Source organism: Podarcis tiliguerta (genome assembly GCF_965153285.1).
Source record: "Podarcis tiliguerta genome assembly, chromosome: 10".
NCBI classification, from domain to species: domain Eukaryota; kingdom Metazoa; phylum Chordata; class Lepidosauria; order Squamata; family Lacertidae; genus Podarcis; species Podarcis tiliguerta.
Genome location: NC_139543.1, coordinates 12,070,160 through 12,090,356, shown reverse-complemented (window position 1 = coordinate 12,090,356; position 20,197 = coordinate 12,070,160). Strand labels below are relative to the sequence as shown.

Here is a 20,197-nt window from a genome sequence, read left to right as displayed (position 1 = left end):
CTAAATCATTTCTCTCCCTCTTCTAGCCATTAAGTCTAATTCTACTTAGAAAAATGAGTCATAATGCAAAGTTGTTCTAGGTTCCCAAAATTAAAGCAAGACAAAGAAAACTCAGCAGCAAAAAAATATCTGAGGAGGTTGTTTTTATTTGTTTATCTTGCAGTAACTTCAAAGGAACATGTAAAAACAGGACTACACTTGTAATAAGGTTCTTTCACTGATGTTTCCCTTCATATACAGAGGATGTGGGAGTTTCTTCACGGGAATTCCTTAAGTCTTTTTATTTAACTTTTGCAAGGAAATAAACACAATTTTCTTCAAAACCTGGGATGCATCACATTAACGAAAAATGTATAATACAATTGCAACGGTAATTTTCATGCATACTGGATGCAGGTGCAAACACAGATATATGTATACCTGATTCAATACTACTAAGTCCCTTTGAAATCTCCTTCTTAACACATGTCCAAAGTGTCAGGAGATCATGTTCAAGGGCTAGCAAATACCTGGGGCAAACAGGGAGCTCACATTGTCTGGCAACTCAGGAATAGCCTGCTAGCTCAGCAATTCATTGTCCAGAGTAAGTGCTTATGAACACTTACCTTTCCTCTGTAATTTCTAGAATCACTGAAAACCCAAAGTGCTGTTTGCTCCGATTCAGCTTTAAGAACCGGGTTTGGCGAGGAAAACTCCAGAGGGGAAAAAGGCACTCAGGGATGGAGCTTTAAAGTGTGGACCTGTGTCTGCAAACAGCGGAGCAAAAGGTATGTGTGGGTAAGCCCTACAGGAAAGCAATATACTGTATTTTTTGCTCTATAAGACTCGCATTTCCCCTGCTAAAAAGTAAGGGGAAATGTGTGTGCATCTTATGGAGCGAATGCAGGCTGTGCAGCTATCCCAGAAGCCAGAACAGCAAGAGGGATCGCTGCTTTCACTGCGCAGTGATCCCTCTTACTGTTCTGGCTTCTGGGATTCAGAATATTTTCCTCCTCCAAAAACTAGGTGCGTCTTATGGTCTGGTGCATCTTATAGAGCGAAAAATACGGTATATTGCAGCCTGCAAGAACATGGTACAGAATGCCAGTTATGCATTACCAAAAGAGAGGAAATGAGGAGGGCAAAAGAGAGCACAAACTTGCATTAAAATTCTATGTGTTAATTTTTATGTACAGACACTTATTTGGAAATAACTACTAAAGCTTAAATAGAAATACAGGGCATCTCACCATAGTAGCGAAGACTGTGACCGGGTGACCTGTGTTTCTGTTCAGTCTGCTGTCCGGGTGCTAACTGTTGATGAGTAGCTTCAAGGCCCCTCCTGCTCTCCCTTCTTAGGATTCTTTATCTTTAATTCAGACTTGGACCAGACACCTCTTCAGACAGTGAACACCTTTAAACAGAAGACTAACCTATGATATCCCTTCAAAAGGAGGACTGTCGTCTGTAAAGTAGGACACCTGGCTATGCAGCAGGGATGGGTAAATGTGTCCATTTCAGTTTTGCTTCATTTCTCTCTCTCCCCCTCCCCCAGTTTTAAGTTAACCGTATTTCCACATTAGTTTGCATTTTTTTAAAAAGATGGTCTCATGTAAATTCATTAGCATTTTCTTGCAGATTTCTCCTAATACAGTCGTACCTCGGAAGTCAAACGGCATCTGTTCCGGAGGTCCATTCGACTTCCAAAATGTTCAAAAAACAAGGTGCGGCTTCTGATTGGCTGCAGGAAGCTCCTGCAGCCAATCGGAAGCCGCAAAACCCACGTCAGATGTTCGGGTTCCAAAGAACGTTTGCAAACCGGAACACTCACTTCCAGAGTTTGCGGCGTTCAGGAGCTAAAACGTTCGACTTGCAAGGCGTTTGACTTCCAAGATATGAACATTCGTATGCAATATTGTCTAACATACACACTTTCCCCAAGCAATTTTCCCCAAAACAATGCATTTTGTATGTTTTTTCCCACTTATATGTGCACACTGTATTCTGGTTTGTGCATATTCCTACACTTTTGGTGGGCTGGCAGACTTCACTGCAAAATCTGAAGGTTGGCTGTGTTTCAGTTCTCGTATTGTTATGGAAAGTGCAAATTAAATAGGCTTGACTGTAAATGTGAACTGAATTTCTTTTGCATCCCTACTTGTCAGGATGGGATCTGATTTTGTCATCAACTGTTGGCCAGCAGGAGCAAGAGGAAGTGGGAATGTGGGAATAGAATTCTGCCTGGTACTGCCTTTACTTCCATCCCCTGGTCATCAACCTCAGTGGCACAGGAATCGAGGGCTGAAGCACAATGCTCCCAGTTCAAACCCCCCCCAGTAGAAGGCAACCTGCTACCAAACCTTCATCCAAATAAATACCCATAAACAGGTACAATCTAGTTAACAAGTATTAACACAGATGGGTCCCAAAAGCACTTTTATTCATGAGCTGGGAGTGAGATAAAAGCCATATGGAGGAGGAACTGAGTCTCTAGAAGTAGGGATAAACATAAGGAAATACCGTATTTTTCGCTCTATAGGACGCACCGGACCATAGGAGGGGGAGAACGGGGGGGGGGGGAATTCTCCCCCTCTCTGCTCAGTGCCCCTTCAGTGAAGCGGCAGGAGAAACGGAGCCCCTTCCATTTCTCCTCCCGCTTCGCTGAAGGGGCGCTTCGCAGCTCTCCCTCTCTGCTGATGCCAAGAGAGTCTTGCTCTCCTGGCTTCAGCAAAAGGAACCCGAAGCCTTCGGAGCACAGCACGAGGTCCCGCTGTGCTCCAAAGGCTTCAGGCGGCTATCCCTGAAGCCTGGAGAGCGAGAGGGGTCGGTGCACACCAACCTCTCTCTCTTTCCAGGCTTCAGCGAAAGCAACGCGAAACCTCCGGAGCCTCGCTGAAGCCAAGGAGCCTGCATTTGCTCCATAGGACGCACACACATTTCCCCTTAATTTTTGGAGGGGGGAAAGTGCGTCCTATAGAGCGAAAAATGCGGTAACCTTCCATTTCCCCTACAATTTTATCTGTTTTCTTGAGCAGAATATTATTTTCCCTGACCATTTATTGAAGCAGGCTGTGGAACTATGGAAGCATACCTCCTTGTTTAACTATAGGCTGTCTACAAGTTAACAGCTAGTAAGAATACTGATGTCTCATTCAGAAGCAGTCTACAGGGTAAGCTGAAATCTTGTCGGGGGAAATTCAATCATTTTCATTATTTGGGCTTTAAGAAACACACACACTGTGTCAAAGCATATCAACATGTTATAGTTAACCGAGTAGGTAAAGCTCTACTCAAGCCATATTCCCAGACAAGTTCATTTTCTTATGTGGGTGGATTGCCCCCACTCCATGTATGGAAAAATATCCAATCCTTTAAAGACTCAACTGCAGTCTTAAGTAGTACAACCTCGCACAGAGTTATCAACTAACAAGAAGCATAAACCATGAACCAGGGTGGATAAAAATCAATGATTTTTAAAAAATAATAATTTTAAAAAATCAGATTTTATTGATTTAAATCAGAATTTTTAAATTTTAAATTGGATTTTTAAAATAAAATGCTTTTGGAGGAAAAACCTTTCTAAAGATAGTTTTCTATTTAAGTTACATTATAGTCCAAAGGCTATTCACCAGAAAAAACTCTGTCTAAGTTTTTTTCTTATAAAAAACACACCCATGTAAACACATCAGTTAACAGACATGGATACATATGCTATAATGTTGTTGTTTTAGTTAAATACATTGTTTAAATTGTTACTGAGGAAATGATTATTTTTCACCTTCCAGTAAAGTACAGCATAAAAGTTGTCCAAATATAAACAGGTTAACTTATTAAACCTCACAATAATTTCATCATTATCTGTCTATGTATTTCTAATAGTATAACCAAATCAGTAATTTTTGATATAACTGTAAAAACTACTCTGAAAATTTATTATTCCAAAAATGAAACCTTCATCTGGTTGTAAATATTAAGATTATATCAGCAAGAATTAGTCTTTCTGTTAATTTTTTTTTAAAATCAAGTCTTACTGACTAGTGATTTAAATTGTGATTTAAATCATGATTTAAATCAATTTGATTTTAATCAAATCCGCCCTGCCATGAACAAATAAAATGCTGAAAAGTTACCAATATATATTGATACCAGGCCTATCAAGTAGCATCTCTCCATCCATACAACATTTGTTCTATCTACAAATCCATATGAGAGTTTTAAGTTTTGAGCGACAGAAGGAAATGAAACTAATCAGCATTAAATAAACTCAGTTAGAAATCGCGATGGCTGCAAAGGTGATAGAAACTATCATCACAGTGTAGGCTATTATTGGCTTTGTGAAATTAATTGTGAACTTGGGGTAGGGCAATACAAATTAAATTCTTTACTGTTCTAAATAGGATTGACAGTTAATTTCAGCTATGAAGAATGCAAATGAGAATAATTTGGAAATCACCGTGCTCAAAACAGAATCAGAGTTTTGCTCAGACGTTCTGCTTCCCTGCACCTTACGATATGCAAAATGGCACAGATGCTTGGACAACCATTCTGTGAGGCACAACAAAGTATCCTGGGTGTGCTTTACAAAGTGCATTCTAGTTCAATGACCTCGTGTGTTGCATGCAAATTCACAATGGGCACAAATATCATTTTCAGATGCAAGATCTGGTACCCAGGATGTTGTACTCATGTTTCAATGATATATCTCAGGGATGTCCAATGGGTAGATAGTGACCTACTGGTAGATCACTGGGCCGTCGCAGGTAGATCATCGGGGTGTCGCAGGTAGATTGCAGGATGACAGAAAGTGATCACTCCCCCCCAAGAAATATAAAAAATTGTGGCCTCTCTTCCTCCAAAAATCTCAACATTTTGGGCAGTTAGCCACCATCTTGGTATATCACTGCCAGTTTTTTTTTATATATATAATGGGAGTAGATCACAGTGTCTTGGGAGTTGGACGTGCCTGATATATCTAAAATGAATATCTCACTGTAGCTTTTGCATTTATAGAAGACAAACATTAAAAGCCATGTTTCGTCAATCATACACACTTTTGCTAAATTAAGAAGATGAGCTCTTCAAAGGCAAACATGCACTTGACTGGTAATGCCAATGCAGATAAACTACATCTTTTGCAAGTGCTTAGCAGCATCCAATACACCGTGCCCACCAAAAAGCAAACTAAGCATGGTATAGAATCACAGGATCATGGATTTGGAAGGAGCCCCAAGGACATCTAGTCCAACCCACTGCTATGCATATGAATCTACTAGATCATACATGACAGATGACTACCTAACCTCTGCTTATAAACCTTCAAGGAAGGAGAGTCCACCACCTCTCATGGGAGTCTGTCCCACTGTTGAACATCTCTTCCTGTCAAAAGGTTCTTCCTGATGTTTTGTTGGAATCTCCTTTCTTCTACCTTGAAGCAATTGGCTTGGGTCCTACCCTCCAGAGCAAGAGAAAACAAGCTTGCTCCACTCTCCATGTGACAGCCCTTTAGTTACTTCAAGATGGTTATCATATTACCTCTCAGTCTTCTCTTTACCAGGATAAACATTCCCAATTCCCTCAACCATTCCTCATAAGGCTTGGTTTCCAGACCCTTGATCACCTTGGTCGCCCTCCTTGGCACACATTTCATCTTGTTAATATCCTTCTTAAACTGTGGTGCCCACAGAGTACTCCAGGTGTGCTCTGATCAAGGCAGAATAGAGTGTGACTATAACTTCCCTTGACCTGGAAACTATACTTCTGTTGATGCAGCCTAGAATAGCGTTAGCTCCCCCCCCCCTTGATGACTCATATTAAGCTTGTGGTCTACTAAGACTCCTAGGTGCTTTTCACATGTACTATGGCAAGCCAGATATCCCCCATCTTATATTGATGCAGCTGGTTCTTTCTGCCTAAGTGTAGAACCTTACATTTGTTCCTAATGAAATTTGTTTTCTTGGTACGGACCCAGTTCTCCAATCTATTAAGATCATCTTGAATCCCAATTCTGTCTTGAGGAACATTGGCTACTCCTCCCTCCCACTCTCCCCCTTCCTTCCTTACCTCAACTATTTTTGGTGCCTTTGCTCTTTGAACTAAAGGCAACATGTGACTGGTTATAGAACCTCTTCAGTAGCGGTGGCACTACCCAGAGACCGTATGGTGCCTACATTCTGCTTATGCAAGGTGCCTGCAGCTGTTTATTGCCAGTTCTCTTCTCCCAATTAATGGCACTCCTCTCTCTCTTCATGACGTTCCCCCACACCATTCAGAAGGGCCACCCAGGCTTTTCATTTTGCACAGGTAGCTTAAGCGGAAAAGGTAACTTCATACTGAACATCTGGATAGAATGACTCCCTCATGTCTCCACATCTACCCTCACCATTCCTCCCAAAGCAAAAAGGATGGTCTTTAGAAAGAGAGAGAGAGAGAGCTGAAAATTCAGCTAGGGGTCTGGTATATCTCTGATGGGCTGGGCTCTGAAGAGGACCTCCAATGGCCACAGCCATATCCACCAAGCATTGCTTTTTGTTCTACATCCACTCTTCCGCCTGCTTCAAACATATTTTTCCCATCTCATTTCTCTCAGCATACTGTGAAATCCACTCCTATTTTAGTAGTTCACACATCTCTCATCCTACCTTTCGAAAGTACAATTTAGAAGGCTTCCCACCCCAAGTCTTCTACTTCTTGTATTTCTGTGATATGTTTCCAAGAGACGGGTGAGTATGGGTAATACGCTTGCCAATTATAGCTAAATGCTTTTTTTTTTTTTACCATACTCCAGTGAATTTATCTTGATCAACAATGAAATGCTCACATTAATTCTATACTTTGAAGTCTAACGTCTCACGAAGGTGATGAGGCAACATCACATATGGATTCTTCACAAATTTACACCTTATTTATTTCCTTACATATATTGTTATTGCTAGACAACACAACCTGTACACGTGTGTGTGTGTGTGTGTGTGTGTGTGTGTTTGAGGCTGCACATGTGATAGAAAGCATCGCTAACAGTCAAAGGATGTCCAAGCTAGTAGCTGAGCGGTCAAAGAAGAAAGAGGCCCACAACAAACTCTAATAAATTAATCAGCATGGATAATCATGGATAAAACTAATATTTTTAATCAGCTACCCTACGAACATGTGTTGCCCATTTAAGCTTTTGCACATCTGTTAATTTGAAAATTTTGAGTAATATGATCCACGTAATTCTTCCAAAGACTAAAATCTTCAGCTTTAACACTAACGCTATCTTATCTCATGCAGTCGCAACAATGCTGTCAGGTAGCTGGCAGATGGTTGCCTCGAGGGGCACACAAAACTTCACTTGCTGGGAATCTCCACTGTACCTTACAAATCCTGGTGATTTAGCTATACATTTGCCATCCACACAAGTTTTATTAGCTGGGAGCTGGGAGATAATGCATGAGAGGCACTTTGAGCACCTGAATATGATGATGAGGATAAAAGACAACTCTAGTGTAATAATGAAACTTCAAACTGTCTGTAACAAATTAAACCTAGTGTCAGGAGCAACCACGACAATGCCTAGGAACTCTTAGTTTTGTGTGCAGTTGCCACTGGAACTGTAGTTTGGCGCATTTTCCCAGATGTTTGTTGTTTAGTTGTTTAGTCGTGTCCGACTCTTCGTGACCCCATGGACCAGAGCACGCCAGGCACTCCTGTCTTCCGCTGCCTCCCGCAGTTTGGTGAAACTCATACTGGTAGCTTCGAGAACACTGTCCAACCATCTCGTCCTCTGTCATCCCCTTCTCCTTGTGCCCTCCATCTTTCCCAGCATCAGGGTCTTTTCCAGGGAGTCTTCTCTTCTCAGGAGGTGGTCAAAGTATTGGAGCCTCAGCTTCAGGATCTGTCCTTCCAGTGAGCGCTCAGGGCTGATTTCCTTCAGAATGGATAGGTTTGATCTTCTTGCAGCCCATGGGACTCTCAAGAGCCTCCTCCAGCACCATAATTCAAAAGCATCAATTCTTCGGCGATCAGCCTTCTTTATGGTCCAGCTCTCACTTGCATACATCACTACTGGGGAAACCCAAACACTAAAGTGTTCTAAATTTTGGATTGGTCCTGCCCACCTGGGCTGAACTGTGGGTCGCCCTAGTCAAGAAGAGCTATAAAACCTTCATATTTGGAATACGATTTTAGGGCTAGCCATAACAACCTGGGTTATCAAACCGTTTTTGATACAGTAGTAACCAGAAGCAGTCACATTTATCATGTTACCTTCTTTCACACACAAAAAAGGCAGGTGCGATTTAAAACTGTTTGGATATGGCTGAATAGCTATCAAGAGCTGCAGCTGGCCTGACAAATTATCTATAGCTTTCAAGAAATGCTCTCCACCTACAGCCATGCTGTTTTTACTTTTAAGGCTGTAATAAAAAGCAGCTTGTTCCTGTGAAAATCTCGTTTTCTTTATGTATCTTTCTTAATAGAAGAAGAATGTTAAAAGCATTTCACCTGCCAGTAACTTAAAACTGTGGACACATAGCATGGAAGCAGAAGTAAATAGTTTTATGAGTTTAAACTACATCCAGGTTGATAAATAGTAAAAGCACGCTCCCCACACACCTTTGTTATGAAGAGATGCCTTATTTATCAACCCTCAACATAGGTCATTATACTGACTGACGCCATGAGTTCTTCTATTCTAGTAGCAACAGTTCATTCTCAATTGGCAACAGTTTTCAATGGTCTGTTCCTGTTCTGCATAAGGACATATGTTTGCCATTTCCTTAAGCAGAACTCTTTGCTTCGTCTTTCATGAATGCTCCAACTGAACAGTTGAAAAAAGGCTAACATCTGCAAATGCCTGCCTCCATCATCTAATAACATCTCCTACCAGCAAACCTAACACCTTACTTCATTATGTGTGATGGCTGCACAATAAACACAATAAACTGAACTGAACGCCTAGGATTCTGGAGGGCAGCAGAGCGTTCTCTGGCAAAAGAGAGGCAGGGTAGCGGTAGGAAATGGTTCCCATAGCATCTGGAACTGAATTCTCTCCAATTATTTCTGTTCCTTGGACAGGGAGACATGCATAAAGGCACATGCCCCAAACAAGCCTGCTGATAATTTCTTTAAAACATCATAGAAGGTGAAAAAATATACTATGCTCCTATGAACAGCAACAGAAAGCTGGAATTTGCAGATTAGGACCCTCGGTTTGCAGGTAATCAAAATTCGCAATGAGCCTGGTATTATTTATTTATTTGTTTTTATTAAGTACAAATTAGAAAACATACATATTTACAACAAAAAGAAAATGCAAAAGAAAAAGAAAATACACATAACCAAGGAAAAAAAATTAGAGAATACTTTGTCTCTTTTCATATTTACGGTTATTTATCCCTCTATAAAATGCTATTCACAATAAAAGAGTGAAATGAAAGATAAGATATCAGAAAAAAGGAAAAAAAGAACAAAGAAAAAATAAAGTAAAAGAAAAGGATCATAGGTGAATTTTTTTTAAAGTAGATAAGTATTCACTATACATAGCCATTTCCCATCTATATTTATATTCAATTGTATAATCTCAACTTGTCCTTTTCTATCTTAAAAAGTGTTTTGTTTTTTAAAAAAAGACTTCCACCATTTGCCTCACGCGTTTTTAATAATCCATTTGTCAGATCTTCTGTTCTTCATATTTTCCCTTTGGATTTCCTTAATGCCTCCCTTTGTATTTTTTATATTACGCACAAGATTATTCTAAACCTGGTATTATTATTATTAGCAGTAGTAGTAATTTTATTATGTGTGTACATAACACTGTGTCCATGGTGTTCTACATAATGCAATCAAAAGAAGACAAAATGAATGTAAATGATACACCTTTGGCAAATAGATTTTATCACGATTTAGGAGATGAAATGAGGGCTGACTTGTGAAACGTGATATGGATAGGGTGAAAGCTACAGTACATTTACGAGGATAGCTGGTATCAAGAGCATGCACTGAAAGAAATGTCACTCTGTGACACGGGGTGATATGTTAATAGTAGGGCACAAATAATGGGATTTCTGTGCAAACCTCCACCATAGAACATGACCTATATAGGGTATGATTGGAATTGCATTTATACCGTCAAATGTGAAATATTCCATCTTGGTTACAAGCTGGGGAACTGCGTCAGTACTAATGTCCAATCTCCCTTGCATAATGACACACAAATTCAACTGAATCCAACAATATTCTGAACTTCTGAATACTGATGGTATGCCATGGAAAAACAAACCTAGGATCTCAGGTAAAAGAAATGGAAAAGTGCAAACTATGAATCGCACCAACAGAACTAGTGTTGGGAAGCTGATCAAGGAATGCTACTACCAGGATGGTCTGTTAGAGCAACCAGGGCTCAGCCCTGTCAAGTAAAATGCACAGCATTTATATATATAAATGGACCACTCTCTCTTTTAACATTCAAAGATTCAGCTGATGTATGGAAGGGAGAGCTGGACCACAAAGAAGGCTGATCGCCGAAGAATTCATGCTTTTGAATTATGGTGCTGGAGGAGACTCCTGAGAGTCCCATGGACTGCAAGAAGATCAAACCTATCCATTCTTAAGGAAATCAGCCCTGAGTGCTCACTGGAGGGACAGATCCTGAAGCTGAGGCTCCAATACTTTGGCCACCTCATGAGAAGAGAAGACTCCCTGGAAAAGACCCTGATGTTGGGATAGATGGAGGGCACATGGAGAAGGGGACGACAGAGGACGAGATGGTTGGATAGTGTTCTCGAAGCTACCAGCATGAGTTTGACTAAACTGTGGGAGGCAGTGGAAGACAGGAGTGCCTGGCGTGCTCTGGTCCATGGGGTCACGAAGAGTCAGACACGACTAAACAACAACAACAAATTCCCCTCAGATGCTATTAGACACAATGGAAAATGGGCAAGCAAACAGATGACAGACAGCGCTCTCCAACTTTCTTAGGCTGCAGTGACTTGAACTTATCCAAGCAATAGTAGCGAGGGGAATTTAAATAGTAAGTACTGTGCTCTGAGTTGGAGAGAATGTGTATTACTTTATCCTGTTCAGGTGCTGGGCCTTTGCTTGTCTTTGGAAATGCTGAGCCAGAACTCAACCTGGAATCAGCCCTTCTAGGCTAGGCAAGATGAAAATAAACCTGAGATTTTTGAGACTAGAACTCTGGCAAAGTTAGTGTTAAGATACTGTCAGGGAACTGCCATCGGAGCTGGAGGCGGAGAGAAGGCTCCAGAGGGATGTCGGAGAGGGTCCCAGCAGGGAGAGAGGGAGCCCATCCGCTGGGGAAGGAAATCAGCGTAACACCAGTGGAGAAGGGGGGCAGATGGGGGAATCGGAGAGGTGGCTCCAGGACTCCTCGCCGGAGACCAGCGGAGAAAGTATGGGTACTCCGCTGCCCACACCCACCCTGCGCAGAAGACTTCCGCGCAGGGAGAGTAGGAGAAGACTGGGCGTCAAACAGCTTTTATGCTGGAAGAGGTTCAAGAAACGCCCACTGACGGACTCTGCCAGCGACTGAGGCAGCCACGAAACTTGAGGCTGTCCAGACAGAAAGGGTTCAACCAGGTAACCTAGCCAGGAGTGGCGGCAACTTACGCACGAGCAACCCCTAGAACCATTACAGATACATTTATTTGTTTTAATGTACTTTTATCCCTCATTTCCCCCAAAGAGCACAAGGTGGTTTACATGGCTCTCTCTCTTGCCATTTATTTCTTATTACAACCCTGTGAGATAGTTTAGGCTAAGCGATAATGACTGGCCCTCAGCCACCCAGTGAGTTTCATGGCCAAGTGAGGTTTGAACTCCTAGGTCTCCCAGGCTGGCACTCTAACCATTATGACAACTGCTTAAATATGTTCCCACTGTAGTTATTTATTTAAGTATTTATAAACTGCACTTCCTTATAAGATATGAACCAGTCAACAGGTATACTGCTTAAAATATGTAACCTCCTACTGCTATCTACCTGCAATTTGATTTCCCACCACAATTTAGTACAGTGGTACCTTGGTTTACAATCATAATCGGTTCCGGAGGTCCGTTTGTAAACCAAAACAAGTTGTAACCCAAGGCACACATTCGCCAATGGGGCCTCCCCAAAAAATTTGTTCGTAATAAAAAAAAAAAAAGGGTTGTAATCCAAAAATGTTTGCAAACTGGGATACGAACTTCCTGGTTAAACTTGTTTGTAATTCAAAAAGTATGCAAGCCAAGACGTATGCAAACCAAGGTACCACTGTATTTTCATTACAGGGTTGTTCATTTTAACATATAACATGAATTGAAACTGGGTGTTGTTGTTTTTCTTTTCTTTAGATTTTGCTTACCTCCAAATGCAATTATATTCAGAGAAGTTTTTGTCATCATAGTTACGCTGGAAAAAAGGAGAAACATTGCGAGTGTATGGAAGAAGCAGCTAATTTTCATTGAGCGTCCATCTAGTTCAAATAAACTTTTACGGAAGATTCAGTGTGGCAGCCTAAATCTCCATCAAATCGCCAACAGGCACAACCCCTATCCTGATGGTGAGAACTCTGAAAAGCGGAAATTTGCCTGCTCCTTTTCTCAGTATTGTGGGGTATCAGGCCACCTTTATTCCTGCGTCGGGGCCGGCTGAAACCTTGCTTCAAAAGATACCCATTCTCGTCAAAGGAAGCAATTTCCATTTCCTTTTTGAACTTATTCTGCAGGAGGAGCTGTGCCCCCTGGGCACTACTGGGCAAAATGCCCATTGCAGTTATCTCTAAAGCTTCTCCCAGGGCTCCTTGTACCTCTTTTAAACATTATTAAAGAACGGCTCTATCAGGAACTCTGCGCTCCATTATTAATTGAAGTGCCCTGCCTCCTCCCTTGCTGTTATTGTACTAAAACCTCATGTCACACTTATTTATTTAGCTTTCCCTGCTCTGTTGTGCTGCGTATTGACATATGCTCAGGGAGAAAAGAGAATGATCCGGTCGGAATATGTGGGCTGGAATACTACTTTCTGTTTACGCGGCGCGACAGCATTTACAGTCCCCTCCCCTCCTGGTCCCACTTCAAATGAGATGCTCAGGTCAACATTGGAGGAGACAGCCACAGTTCTGTGCGGTTCAACAGGGAACTGCCCTAATCGCTTATGGAGAAAAGTGTGGGAAACACAAGATTTTAAAAGCAAGACTGAGGGGAGCCAGGGGCAGAGCAAGGGGGTGCGGTGGGTGTGGGCTGCCCGCGGTGTCAACACTGAGGTGGGTGACAAAATGCCAGGCAGCACTCACCACAGGGCCTGCAGTGTGCCCGAGCCACACGTCTCTCCTGTGAAAGACGCAGTGGCTTAGACAATAATAATAATAATTTATTATTTATACCCTGCCCATCTGGCTGGGTTTCCCCAGCCACTCTGGCGTAGCTGTAAACTTTCCCTTTTTTCGCAGGAAATTCCCTTATTCCAGCACCGTTTCCCGCTGCTATCCCGGATTATTAGATATCCCGTAGACTGTCCCCAGGACAGTAGAGGCTGCTGATCCCTCATTTTGGAGGCTGCTGATCCCTTATTTTCAAATCTGAAAGTTGACAGCTATGCACTCTGGGTGGCTTCCAAAAAAAGATTAAAAACGATACAGCATCAGACATTAAAAACTTCCCAAACATTTGTCTTTTCAAAGTAAAATAGTTTATTGCCTTGACATCTGCTGGGAGGGCGTTCCACAGGGTGGCTGCCACCACCGAGAAGGCCCTCTGCCTGGTTCCCTGTAACCTCACTTCTCGCAATAAGGGAACCGCCAGAAGGCCCTCGGTGCTGTACCTCAGTGTCCGGGCTGGATAATGGGGGTGGAGACGCTCCTTCAGGTATACAGGACCGAGGCTGCTTAGAGCTATAAAAGTCGGCACCAACACTTTGAATTGTGCTCAGAAACGTACTGGGAGCCAATGAAGATCTTTCAGGACTGTGCAGGCTCCACGCTGCCCAAACGGCCTGCCCGTTGCCTCCCCCCAGCTTTAGGGAGGCTGAGTGGGGGGAGGCAGGCAGACTCTGGAGGCCCCGCGGAGTGCCCCACCCCTGGGCGCAAAGCCCCAGGCGCCTGAGTGGCTTCCTCTGTCTCTGCTTACACCTCACCCACACTTCTTCCACCCCCCCCCCCAGGGGAAACCCACCATTTACTGCTGAATCTGTTTTTGGGTGGATTGAAGTTTGCTCCAATTCAGTGGCAAGAAGTGTGTTTTCCCTAGGGAAAGCAGTGGGGCGAATGAAAAAAACCTCTCTAGGCACGTAACAAGCAGATGTGTGGAAAAGCTCCTAGTTACCCACAGCTCTTCTACCCAAGGCAGAGGCGCATTTGGGACTGAAAAGCAGAGCCATGGGTGAGATAAGCCACCAGTCAGAGAAGGAGGGGACATGTACTTTTCATTCCTGTGGTTCCCCTTGCCCTTTCTTTCTTACCTTTTTTTTTCTTACCGAATGGGTTGGTTCCATATGTAAGCATTGGAAAATGCCCCCATTACATCTAGCTTGGCCCTGCCTTTACGCCACAGGATCTATACTGCCTTACAACATGCCCGCCAACATTTTTTCTGATGAAAATAGGGACGCCCTATTCCGTAATAATTTTATTATTTATACCCCACCCATCTGACTGGGTGGCCCCAGCCGCTCTGGGCGGCTTCCAACATATATACAAACATAACAAGACATTACATATTCATCAGTCCTATAAGAGATCTGCAAAATAACAGAAGCTGTATTAGAAGAAGCTCCAGAACTGGCTCTATTAAATATCTTCTGAGACAACAATGCACACTCACATTACAAATAACTCAGAACCCACTTACTCTCAGCAGTGAGGAGTGCCATAACTAGACACTGGAGGGACCTATCAGGAGTGAACATGGACCCGGTACCAAAATGTATGGGGCAAAAGCTCTACTAGAAAAGCTTACAAACAAATTGAAATAAGTACAGGGACAAACAAAAGAGGATGCCTTCACCCCGGTGTGGCTCCCCTTTATTACATATTCAGCCCAACAAGACAATGACCTGACACTCACACCCCCCCGACAGCATACAAATTGATATGACTAATTTGACCCAACAACCCCCCTCCCCTACACACACAAAACAACAACAACAACAACAACAACAACAACAACAACTCACTGCAATCAACTGAATGCAACCAACCATGTTCTGGGCTCTCCAACCTCTCACACCACCAACATACATACATACATACATAACCTATCCACGTGACACTGAAACAAAAACTGGGCACATACACTATGCCAGGGGTCAGCAAACTTTTTGAGCAGGGGGCCAGTCCACTGTCCCTCCGACCTTGTGGGGGACCGGACTATATTTTGGGAGAAAAAATGAATGAATTCCTATGACCCACAAATAGCCGAGAGATGCATTTTAAATAAAAGAACGCATTCTACTCATCTTTCCATGGGGCCTGCAAGACAGAGCTGTTCCGCCTGGCCTTTGGTTTAGACTCAGTCTGACCCCTGTGCTTCCCTCCCCTTATGGTTTTGATCTATGGGCTACTTTTAAAATGAGGCTGCATTTTAAATTGCATTTTAACCTGTATTTTAAATTGGGGTCCCGTCCCCCCCATTATGTTTTTACTGTCATTTTACAGGTGTTAGCCGCCCTGAGCCTGGCTCTGGCTGGGGAGGGTGGGGAATAAATAAATTTTATTATTATTATTATTATTATTATTATTATTATTATTATTATTATTTGACTTCCATCACACTAGCTTGGGGGATGGAATTCATCTAGCCTCAGGCAGGATATTTGATAACTGCCTGTTAAGTTTTACCTGCCCACACATGCGTTTGAGACTTTTACATGTTTTCCTTGTTATGTTTTAATAAATATAACCTTCCTACCAGTACCCGCTGCTGAGTCTTCATCTTGGGTTTGGGGCAAAGTTGGCTGGTAAAAATAATTACTGATTTGGATAGACCAATGGACTAACTTTGTATGAGGCAGTCTTCTCCAACCAGCTTGTCCTCCATATGATTTGGACCAAAACTCTAGAGGAGAAATGTACAGTGGACCGTCAGGCTACGTAACCTTCGGGTAATGTAACTTTTGGGTTGCGAAAACAGCAAACCTGGAAGTGTATGCTGTCGGGATCTCCACTCGGCCAAGCTGATAAAGCTCATTTTCTTCCCCCGAGTCCTTCGGAATCACCTCCCGATGTGATTAATGACCTGGGCCTTTGATAAGGCTCCAAGGCACATTCCATTCAGCAGAGTTTCCAGCACAGGAAAGAGACGAGAGGTTTGGGCTACATTGCAAAGAGTTTTATTATCCTAACTACGCAGACAAAAAACACATCCTCTCTCTATGAAAGCAGAGAGCAACTGAAACAAAGGAACAAAGGAAACGGGAAACCACTAACGTCACATCCTGTCTCCTGACTCCCGTGAGACTTCCAACAGCCTGGAAGGTCTCCGGAATGTAAACAGAGTCCTGTAACTCTAAGCAACTGCTCAGTGGCAAAACAGAAACTAACATATACTTCCAGGTTTCACTGCGTGCACATGCGCATAAGTGCTCTGCATGCTTCACGCATGCGCATAAGTGTTCTATTGCACCGTGCATGTGCACAGAAGCGGCACCTCATGTTGTGAACTTTTCAGGGTATGTACGGACCCCTGGAACTAATTAAGTTCATATCCGGAGAGTCCACTGTACTGGAGAAAAGTCTAGAAAAATGTATATGTTCCTGTGTATGATTATCTATCCATAAAAATAAAGCTTATTAAGGGTGATAGCCCTGGATAAAAGTCTAGTAAAATGTATGTGTTCCTGTGTATGATGATCTATCCATAAAAATAAAGCTTATTAAGGGTGATAGCCAACATTAGGCATACTCAGTTGATATCAATAGATGCAAGTAACTTGTCAATTGTTTTCAGTGGGCCTACTCTTGAGTTTGACTTAATCGGATACCACCCTAAGGATTTGTTTTTTTCATAAAAATTATAGGAACCTGCAGCCTCTAATAAGCAGTAATTGCCATTTGTACTTCAAAGAAAACCTATGAACCTGCAGATTTAAAAAGCTTCAGTTCTGCATAGAAAAAAAGGATGAGGTTAAGGAGCAAATAGGAATACAATAAGAAACTATTGTGCAAAACATTATGACTGAGGTACAAAGAACCACGTGATTCATTTTGCATGCCCAAGGGGCTTGGAGGAACAGCTGCCTTTAATTCCAAAATGCAAAGCACTTTTAAAACTGAAAGGAGCATCCAAATGCAGCAGCTCTTTTGATCCCAGCCAATGAGATTAGATAACCCAAACTCTGAATCACATTAGATTACCAGAGCTCATTAGTTTACCTCTTGTCTACCCTGGCACGGCAGGAAAAGGCAAAAAAGTAAGTGAAATGGACACTATTGATTCCCTCACCTGCCTTGGAGGAAATGGAGCCCGTGCCCTTTTTACTTTTTGTCCTTTCCTGTTATTCCAAGCAAGGCAGAATTCTAAAAACTCCACTTTCCCTCCCTCAGGGCAAAAGAAGATCGAGCAAGTTAAATGGCAAATGCACAATGCCTTGATCAGCAGGATTTGGGAGTCTTTAACATCTATGAGTGATCCAGTTTCAATTGGTCTGGTTTAAATTTAATCGATAGCTCAAAGTTAGGTATAAAGGCTGCTTTTATCAGTAAGATGATGACAAAAACAGTTGATGGCAGTATTCTCCAAACCACTACAGGATGCAGTAAAGTATATGTATATTAAACCACAAAGGCATTGCCTTCTAGCTATCTTCATTGGTCTGATGGAAGAGGAAAACACTTCTCAATAAAAAGCAAAATCACATCTACATATGTAGCAAGGCGGTTCTCAACCTGTGGGTCCCCAGATGTTGTTGGACTACAATTCCCACCATCCCTGAGCTCTGGCCTTGCTACCTAGGGGTGATGGGAGTTGTAGTTCAATAACATCTGGGGACCCACAGGTTGAGAAAGACTGAAATAAGTGCTTGTGCTTGATGATGAAAACAGAGAGGAAGGCAATGGATGAATGAAGAGTATATATCAACAGTGGCTTTATGAGTGTTTTATTAGTCATATTAGGTAATTTGGTGTCCCTGTTAAACTTCTTCATCAACACAGAGTGTGCAAAGCGAATGGAGCATAGAAATAAAAAGCTGTCCACAATATCTTTTCTTAAGTTTTATTTTTGAAAACATAACCACCAAACACTGCAAGCCAATACTCCTCCCCACCAGCAACTTGCAAGACATTTGGTCAAACTAAATACAGTTTCAATTAACCAATTATCCTATCACATCCCTTCCCGCACCCGGTGCAGAAAGTAACTCCCCTTTTAATTAGGCAAAAAGTCAAGAGACCACAGGTTTGCAGCTAAGCAGGTCAAACTGCAAGCATATACCTCTGAAACCAACCTGGTTTCTGAGTAGCATTATTGACCAGCAACTAGCTGGAAAAACCAGCAACCCCCTGCTGGTCAATATTGCATAGCAGAAACATCTAGCATTTTCTGTGTATGTTTAAGATGCATAGCTGTTGGCAAAGCCTTTGTGAAGATATCAGCAATTTGCTCTAGTCCAGCTATGTATTCAAAATTAACGATTTTATCGTTAAACATTTGTTTTGCAAACTCCAAACGTAACAGTAATGTTCTGGTAGGTCGTGTATTGCTCTCTGATGTCAAAATGGCTATCCCACTTTGGGAATCAATGGGCATGGGTATTGGGAATTTTACTCTTATTTTTAGGTTGGCAAACAACTGCAAAAAAACATTCATATCTCCAATAGCTTGAGAGCATGCACAAAGCTCGCTTTCTGTGTCTGACAGACAAATTATGTTCTGTCTGCGTGATTTCCACTCAAATGGGCATTCACTGTACCTGTAAACAAAACCGGACACACCTTTATATTTGAATTGCTCAGATGCTTGAGATGCAGCACAAAAGATATCAAAACCTGTGTCATTGCGCACCCTAAAATGTAACCTGTAATGCAGTGTGTGCTTCAGGTAAAACACCACTCTTTTTAAGGCTCGAAAACACTGCTTGGTTGGGCTCTCAACAAATTTGGAAAGAAAATTAAAATGAAATGATATGCCTGGTCAAATGTCCTACTGACATCTAAAACAGCAAAAGGCAGTACCATCTTTCTTCGGAAATAAATGTGTCAAGAAAGAACAACTGTAGAGTTTTACTTTATCAGTTGTGTCTCATGTTCAGTTATGGTTCCTGCACTATTTGGAATAAATGGAATCTGCACCAAAATTTTGCAGCGCACCATCAAACGCCAATAAAGTGCCTCTGTTCAGATTCAGAGCAAGCTAACCATGCTTTTCTCCAGCATACTATATATATATATATATATATATATATATATATATATATATAATAATTTTTATTAACCGACCAATCAAATCAAATCAAATCCCATCACATAAATTCCAAATTACAAAGCCGAATTTTAAATTTTTGTTGGGGGTACCCATATTTCAAGTTCCGAAGGGGATTCCAATCATCTTCTTGCTGCTGCATTAATGTCCACAAATCTGTCCAAATAATGTTCACAATTCTATTCAGTCCTATCTTGCTGTTTCCACATCTCCTCTTGTTATTTTCATAGATTTTTCTTTTTTCTTTGTGATCTCTTCTAATAATCTCCTTAAGCAGGTAAACACAAATTGTAATCCTGTGTGAATTTTTCCGTTCGTCCAATAACCTTATCGAGATGTATCATCACTTCCATAAATAAAAGCACTCTTTCCATCATTAATCTTCGCAAATCTGTCGCCTTCTTTTGTCCTCTGAGGAGGTTCGCCTGCTGTATGAAAATAAATTCATTCCTCCTCCCAGACATAAGTCTTTCGACAGAACTTGCCAAAATGGCGGCGCTGTTTTTTACTGTGTCATCCCAAAGCTCTTGTACTTTCCACGATCTCCTTAAAACATGCTTTTGGTTAAAAATTATCTCCACACAGTCTTAAATCATCCAGATTAGGTCATTTAAGCGGCATTTCTGAATTGGGGGGGGGGGTTGGTTAATCACATAAAAGAAAGAAAAGAAAGTCCCCCCCCATCCAGTACCGTTGCCGACATACCGAGCCTTGGTGTGTCTTCTCATGATATACTCCTGTTTATCCGACCCGTCTTCTTTATCAGAGATCTCTTCAATTAGCAGTCTTTACTCCCCATTCTTCCTTGAAATATGTGCATGTGCTTCTT

The 20,197-nt window shown here is 41.9% G+C and overlaps 1 protein-coding gene across 9 annotated transcripts in view; it reads right to left on the bottom strand.

The window, feature by feature from the left end:
* TAFA5 (TAFA chemokine like family member 5) overlaps positions 1–20,197 on the bottom strand; it is a 338,814-nt gene that overhangs the window by 14,710 nt on the left and 303,907 nt on the right. For 4 of the 9 annotated variants that reach the window (XM_083400124.1, XM_083400126.1, XM_083400125.1 and 1 more), the window contains 2 exons: positions 12,318–12,364; positions 1,230–1,393 (listed from right to left, as the gene is read on the bottom strand). The exons of 2 other annotated variants lie outside the window; for them this stretch is intronic. In XM_083400124.1, coding sequence (XP_083256250.1) covers positions 1,351–1,393; positions 12,318–12,364 — 90 coding nt within the window. In that variant the 3' untranslated portion in view covers positions 1,230–1,350. The remainder of the gene's footprint in view (positions 1–1,229; positions 1,394–12,317; positions 12,365–20,197) is intronic. 3 more of the 9 variants (XM_083400127.1, XM_083400130.1, XM_083400131.1) reach the window with 1 other exon arrangement.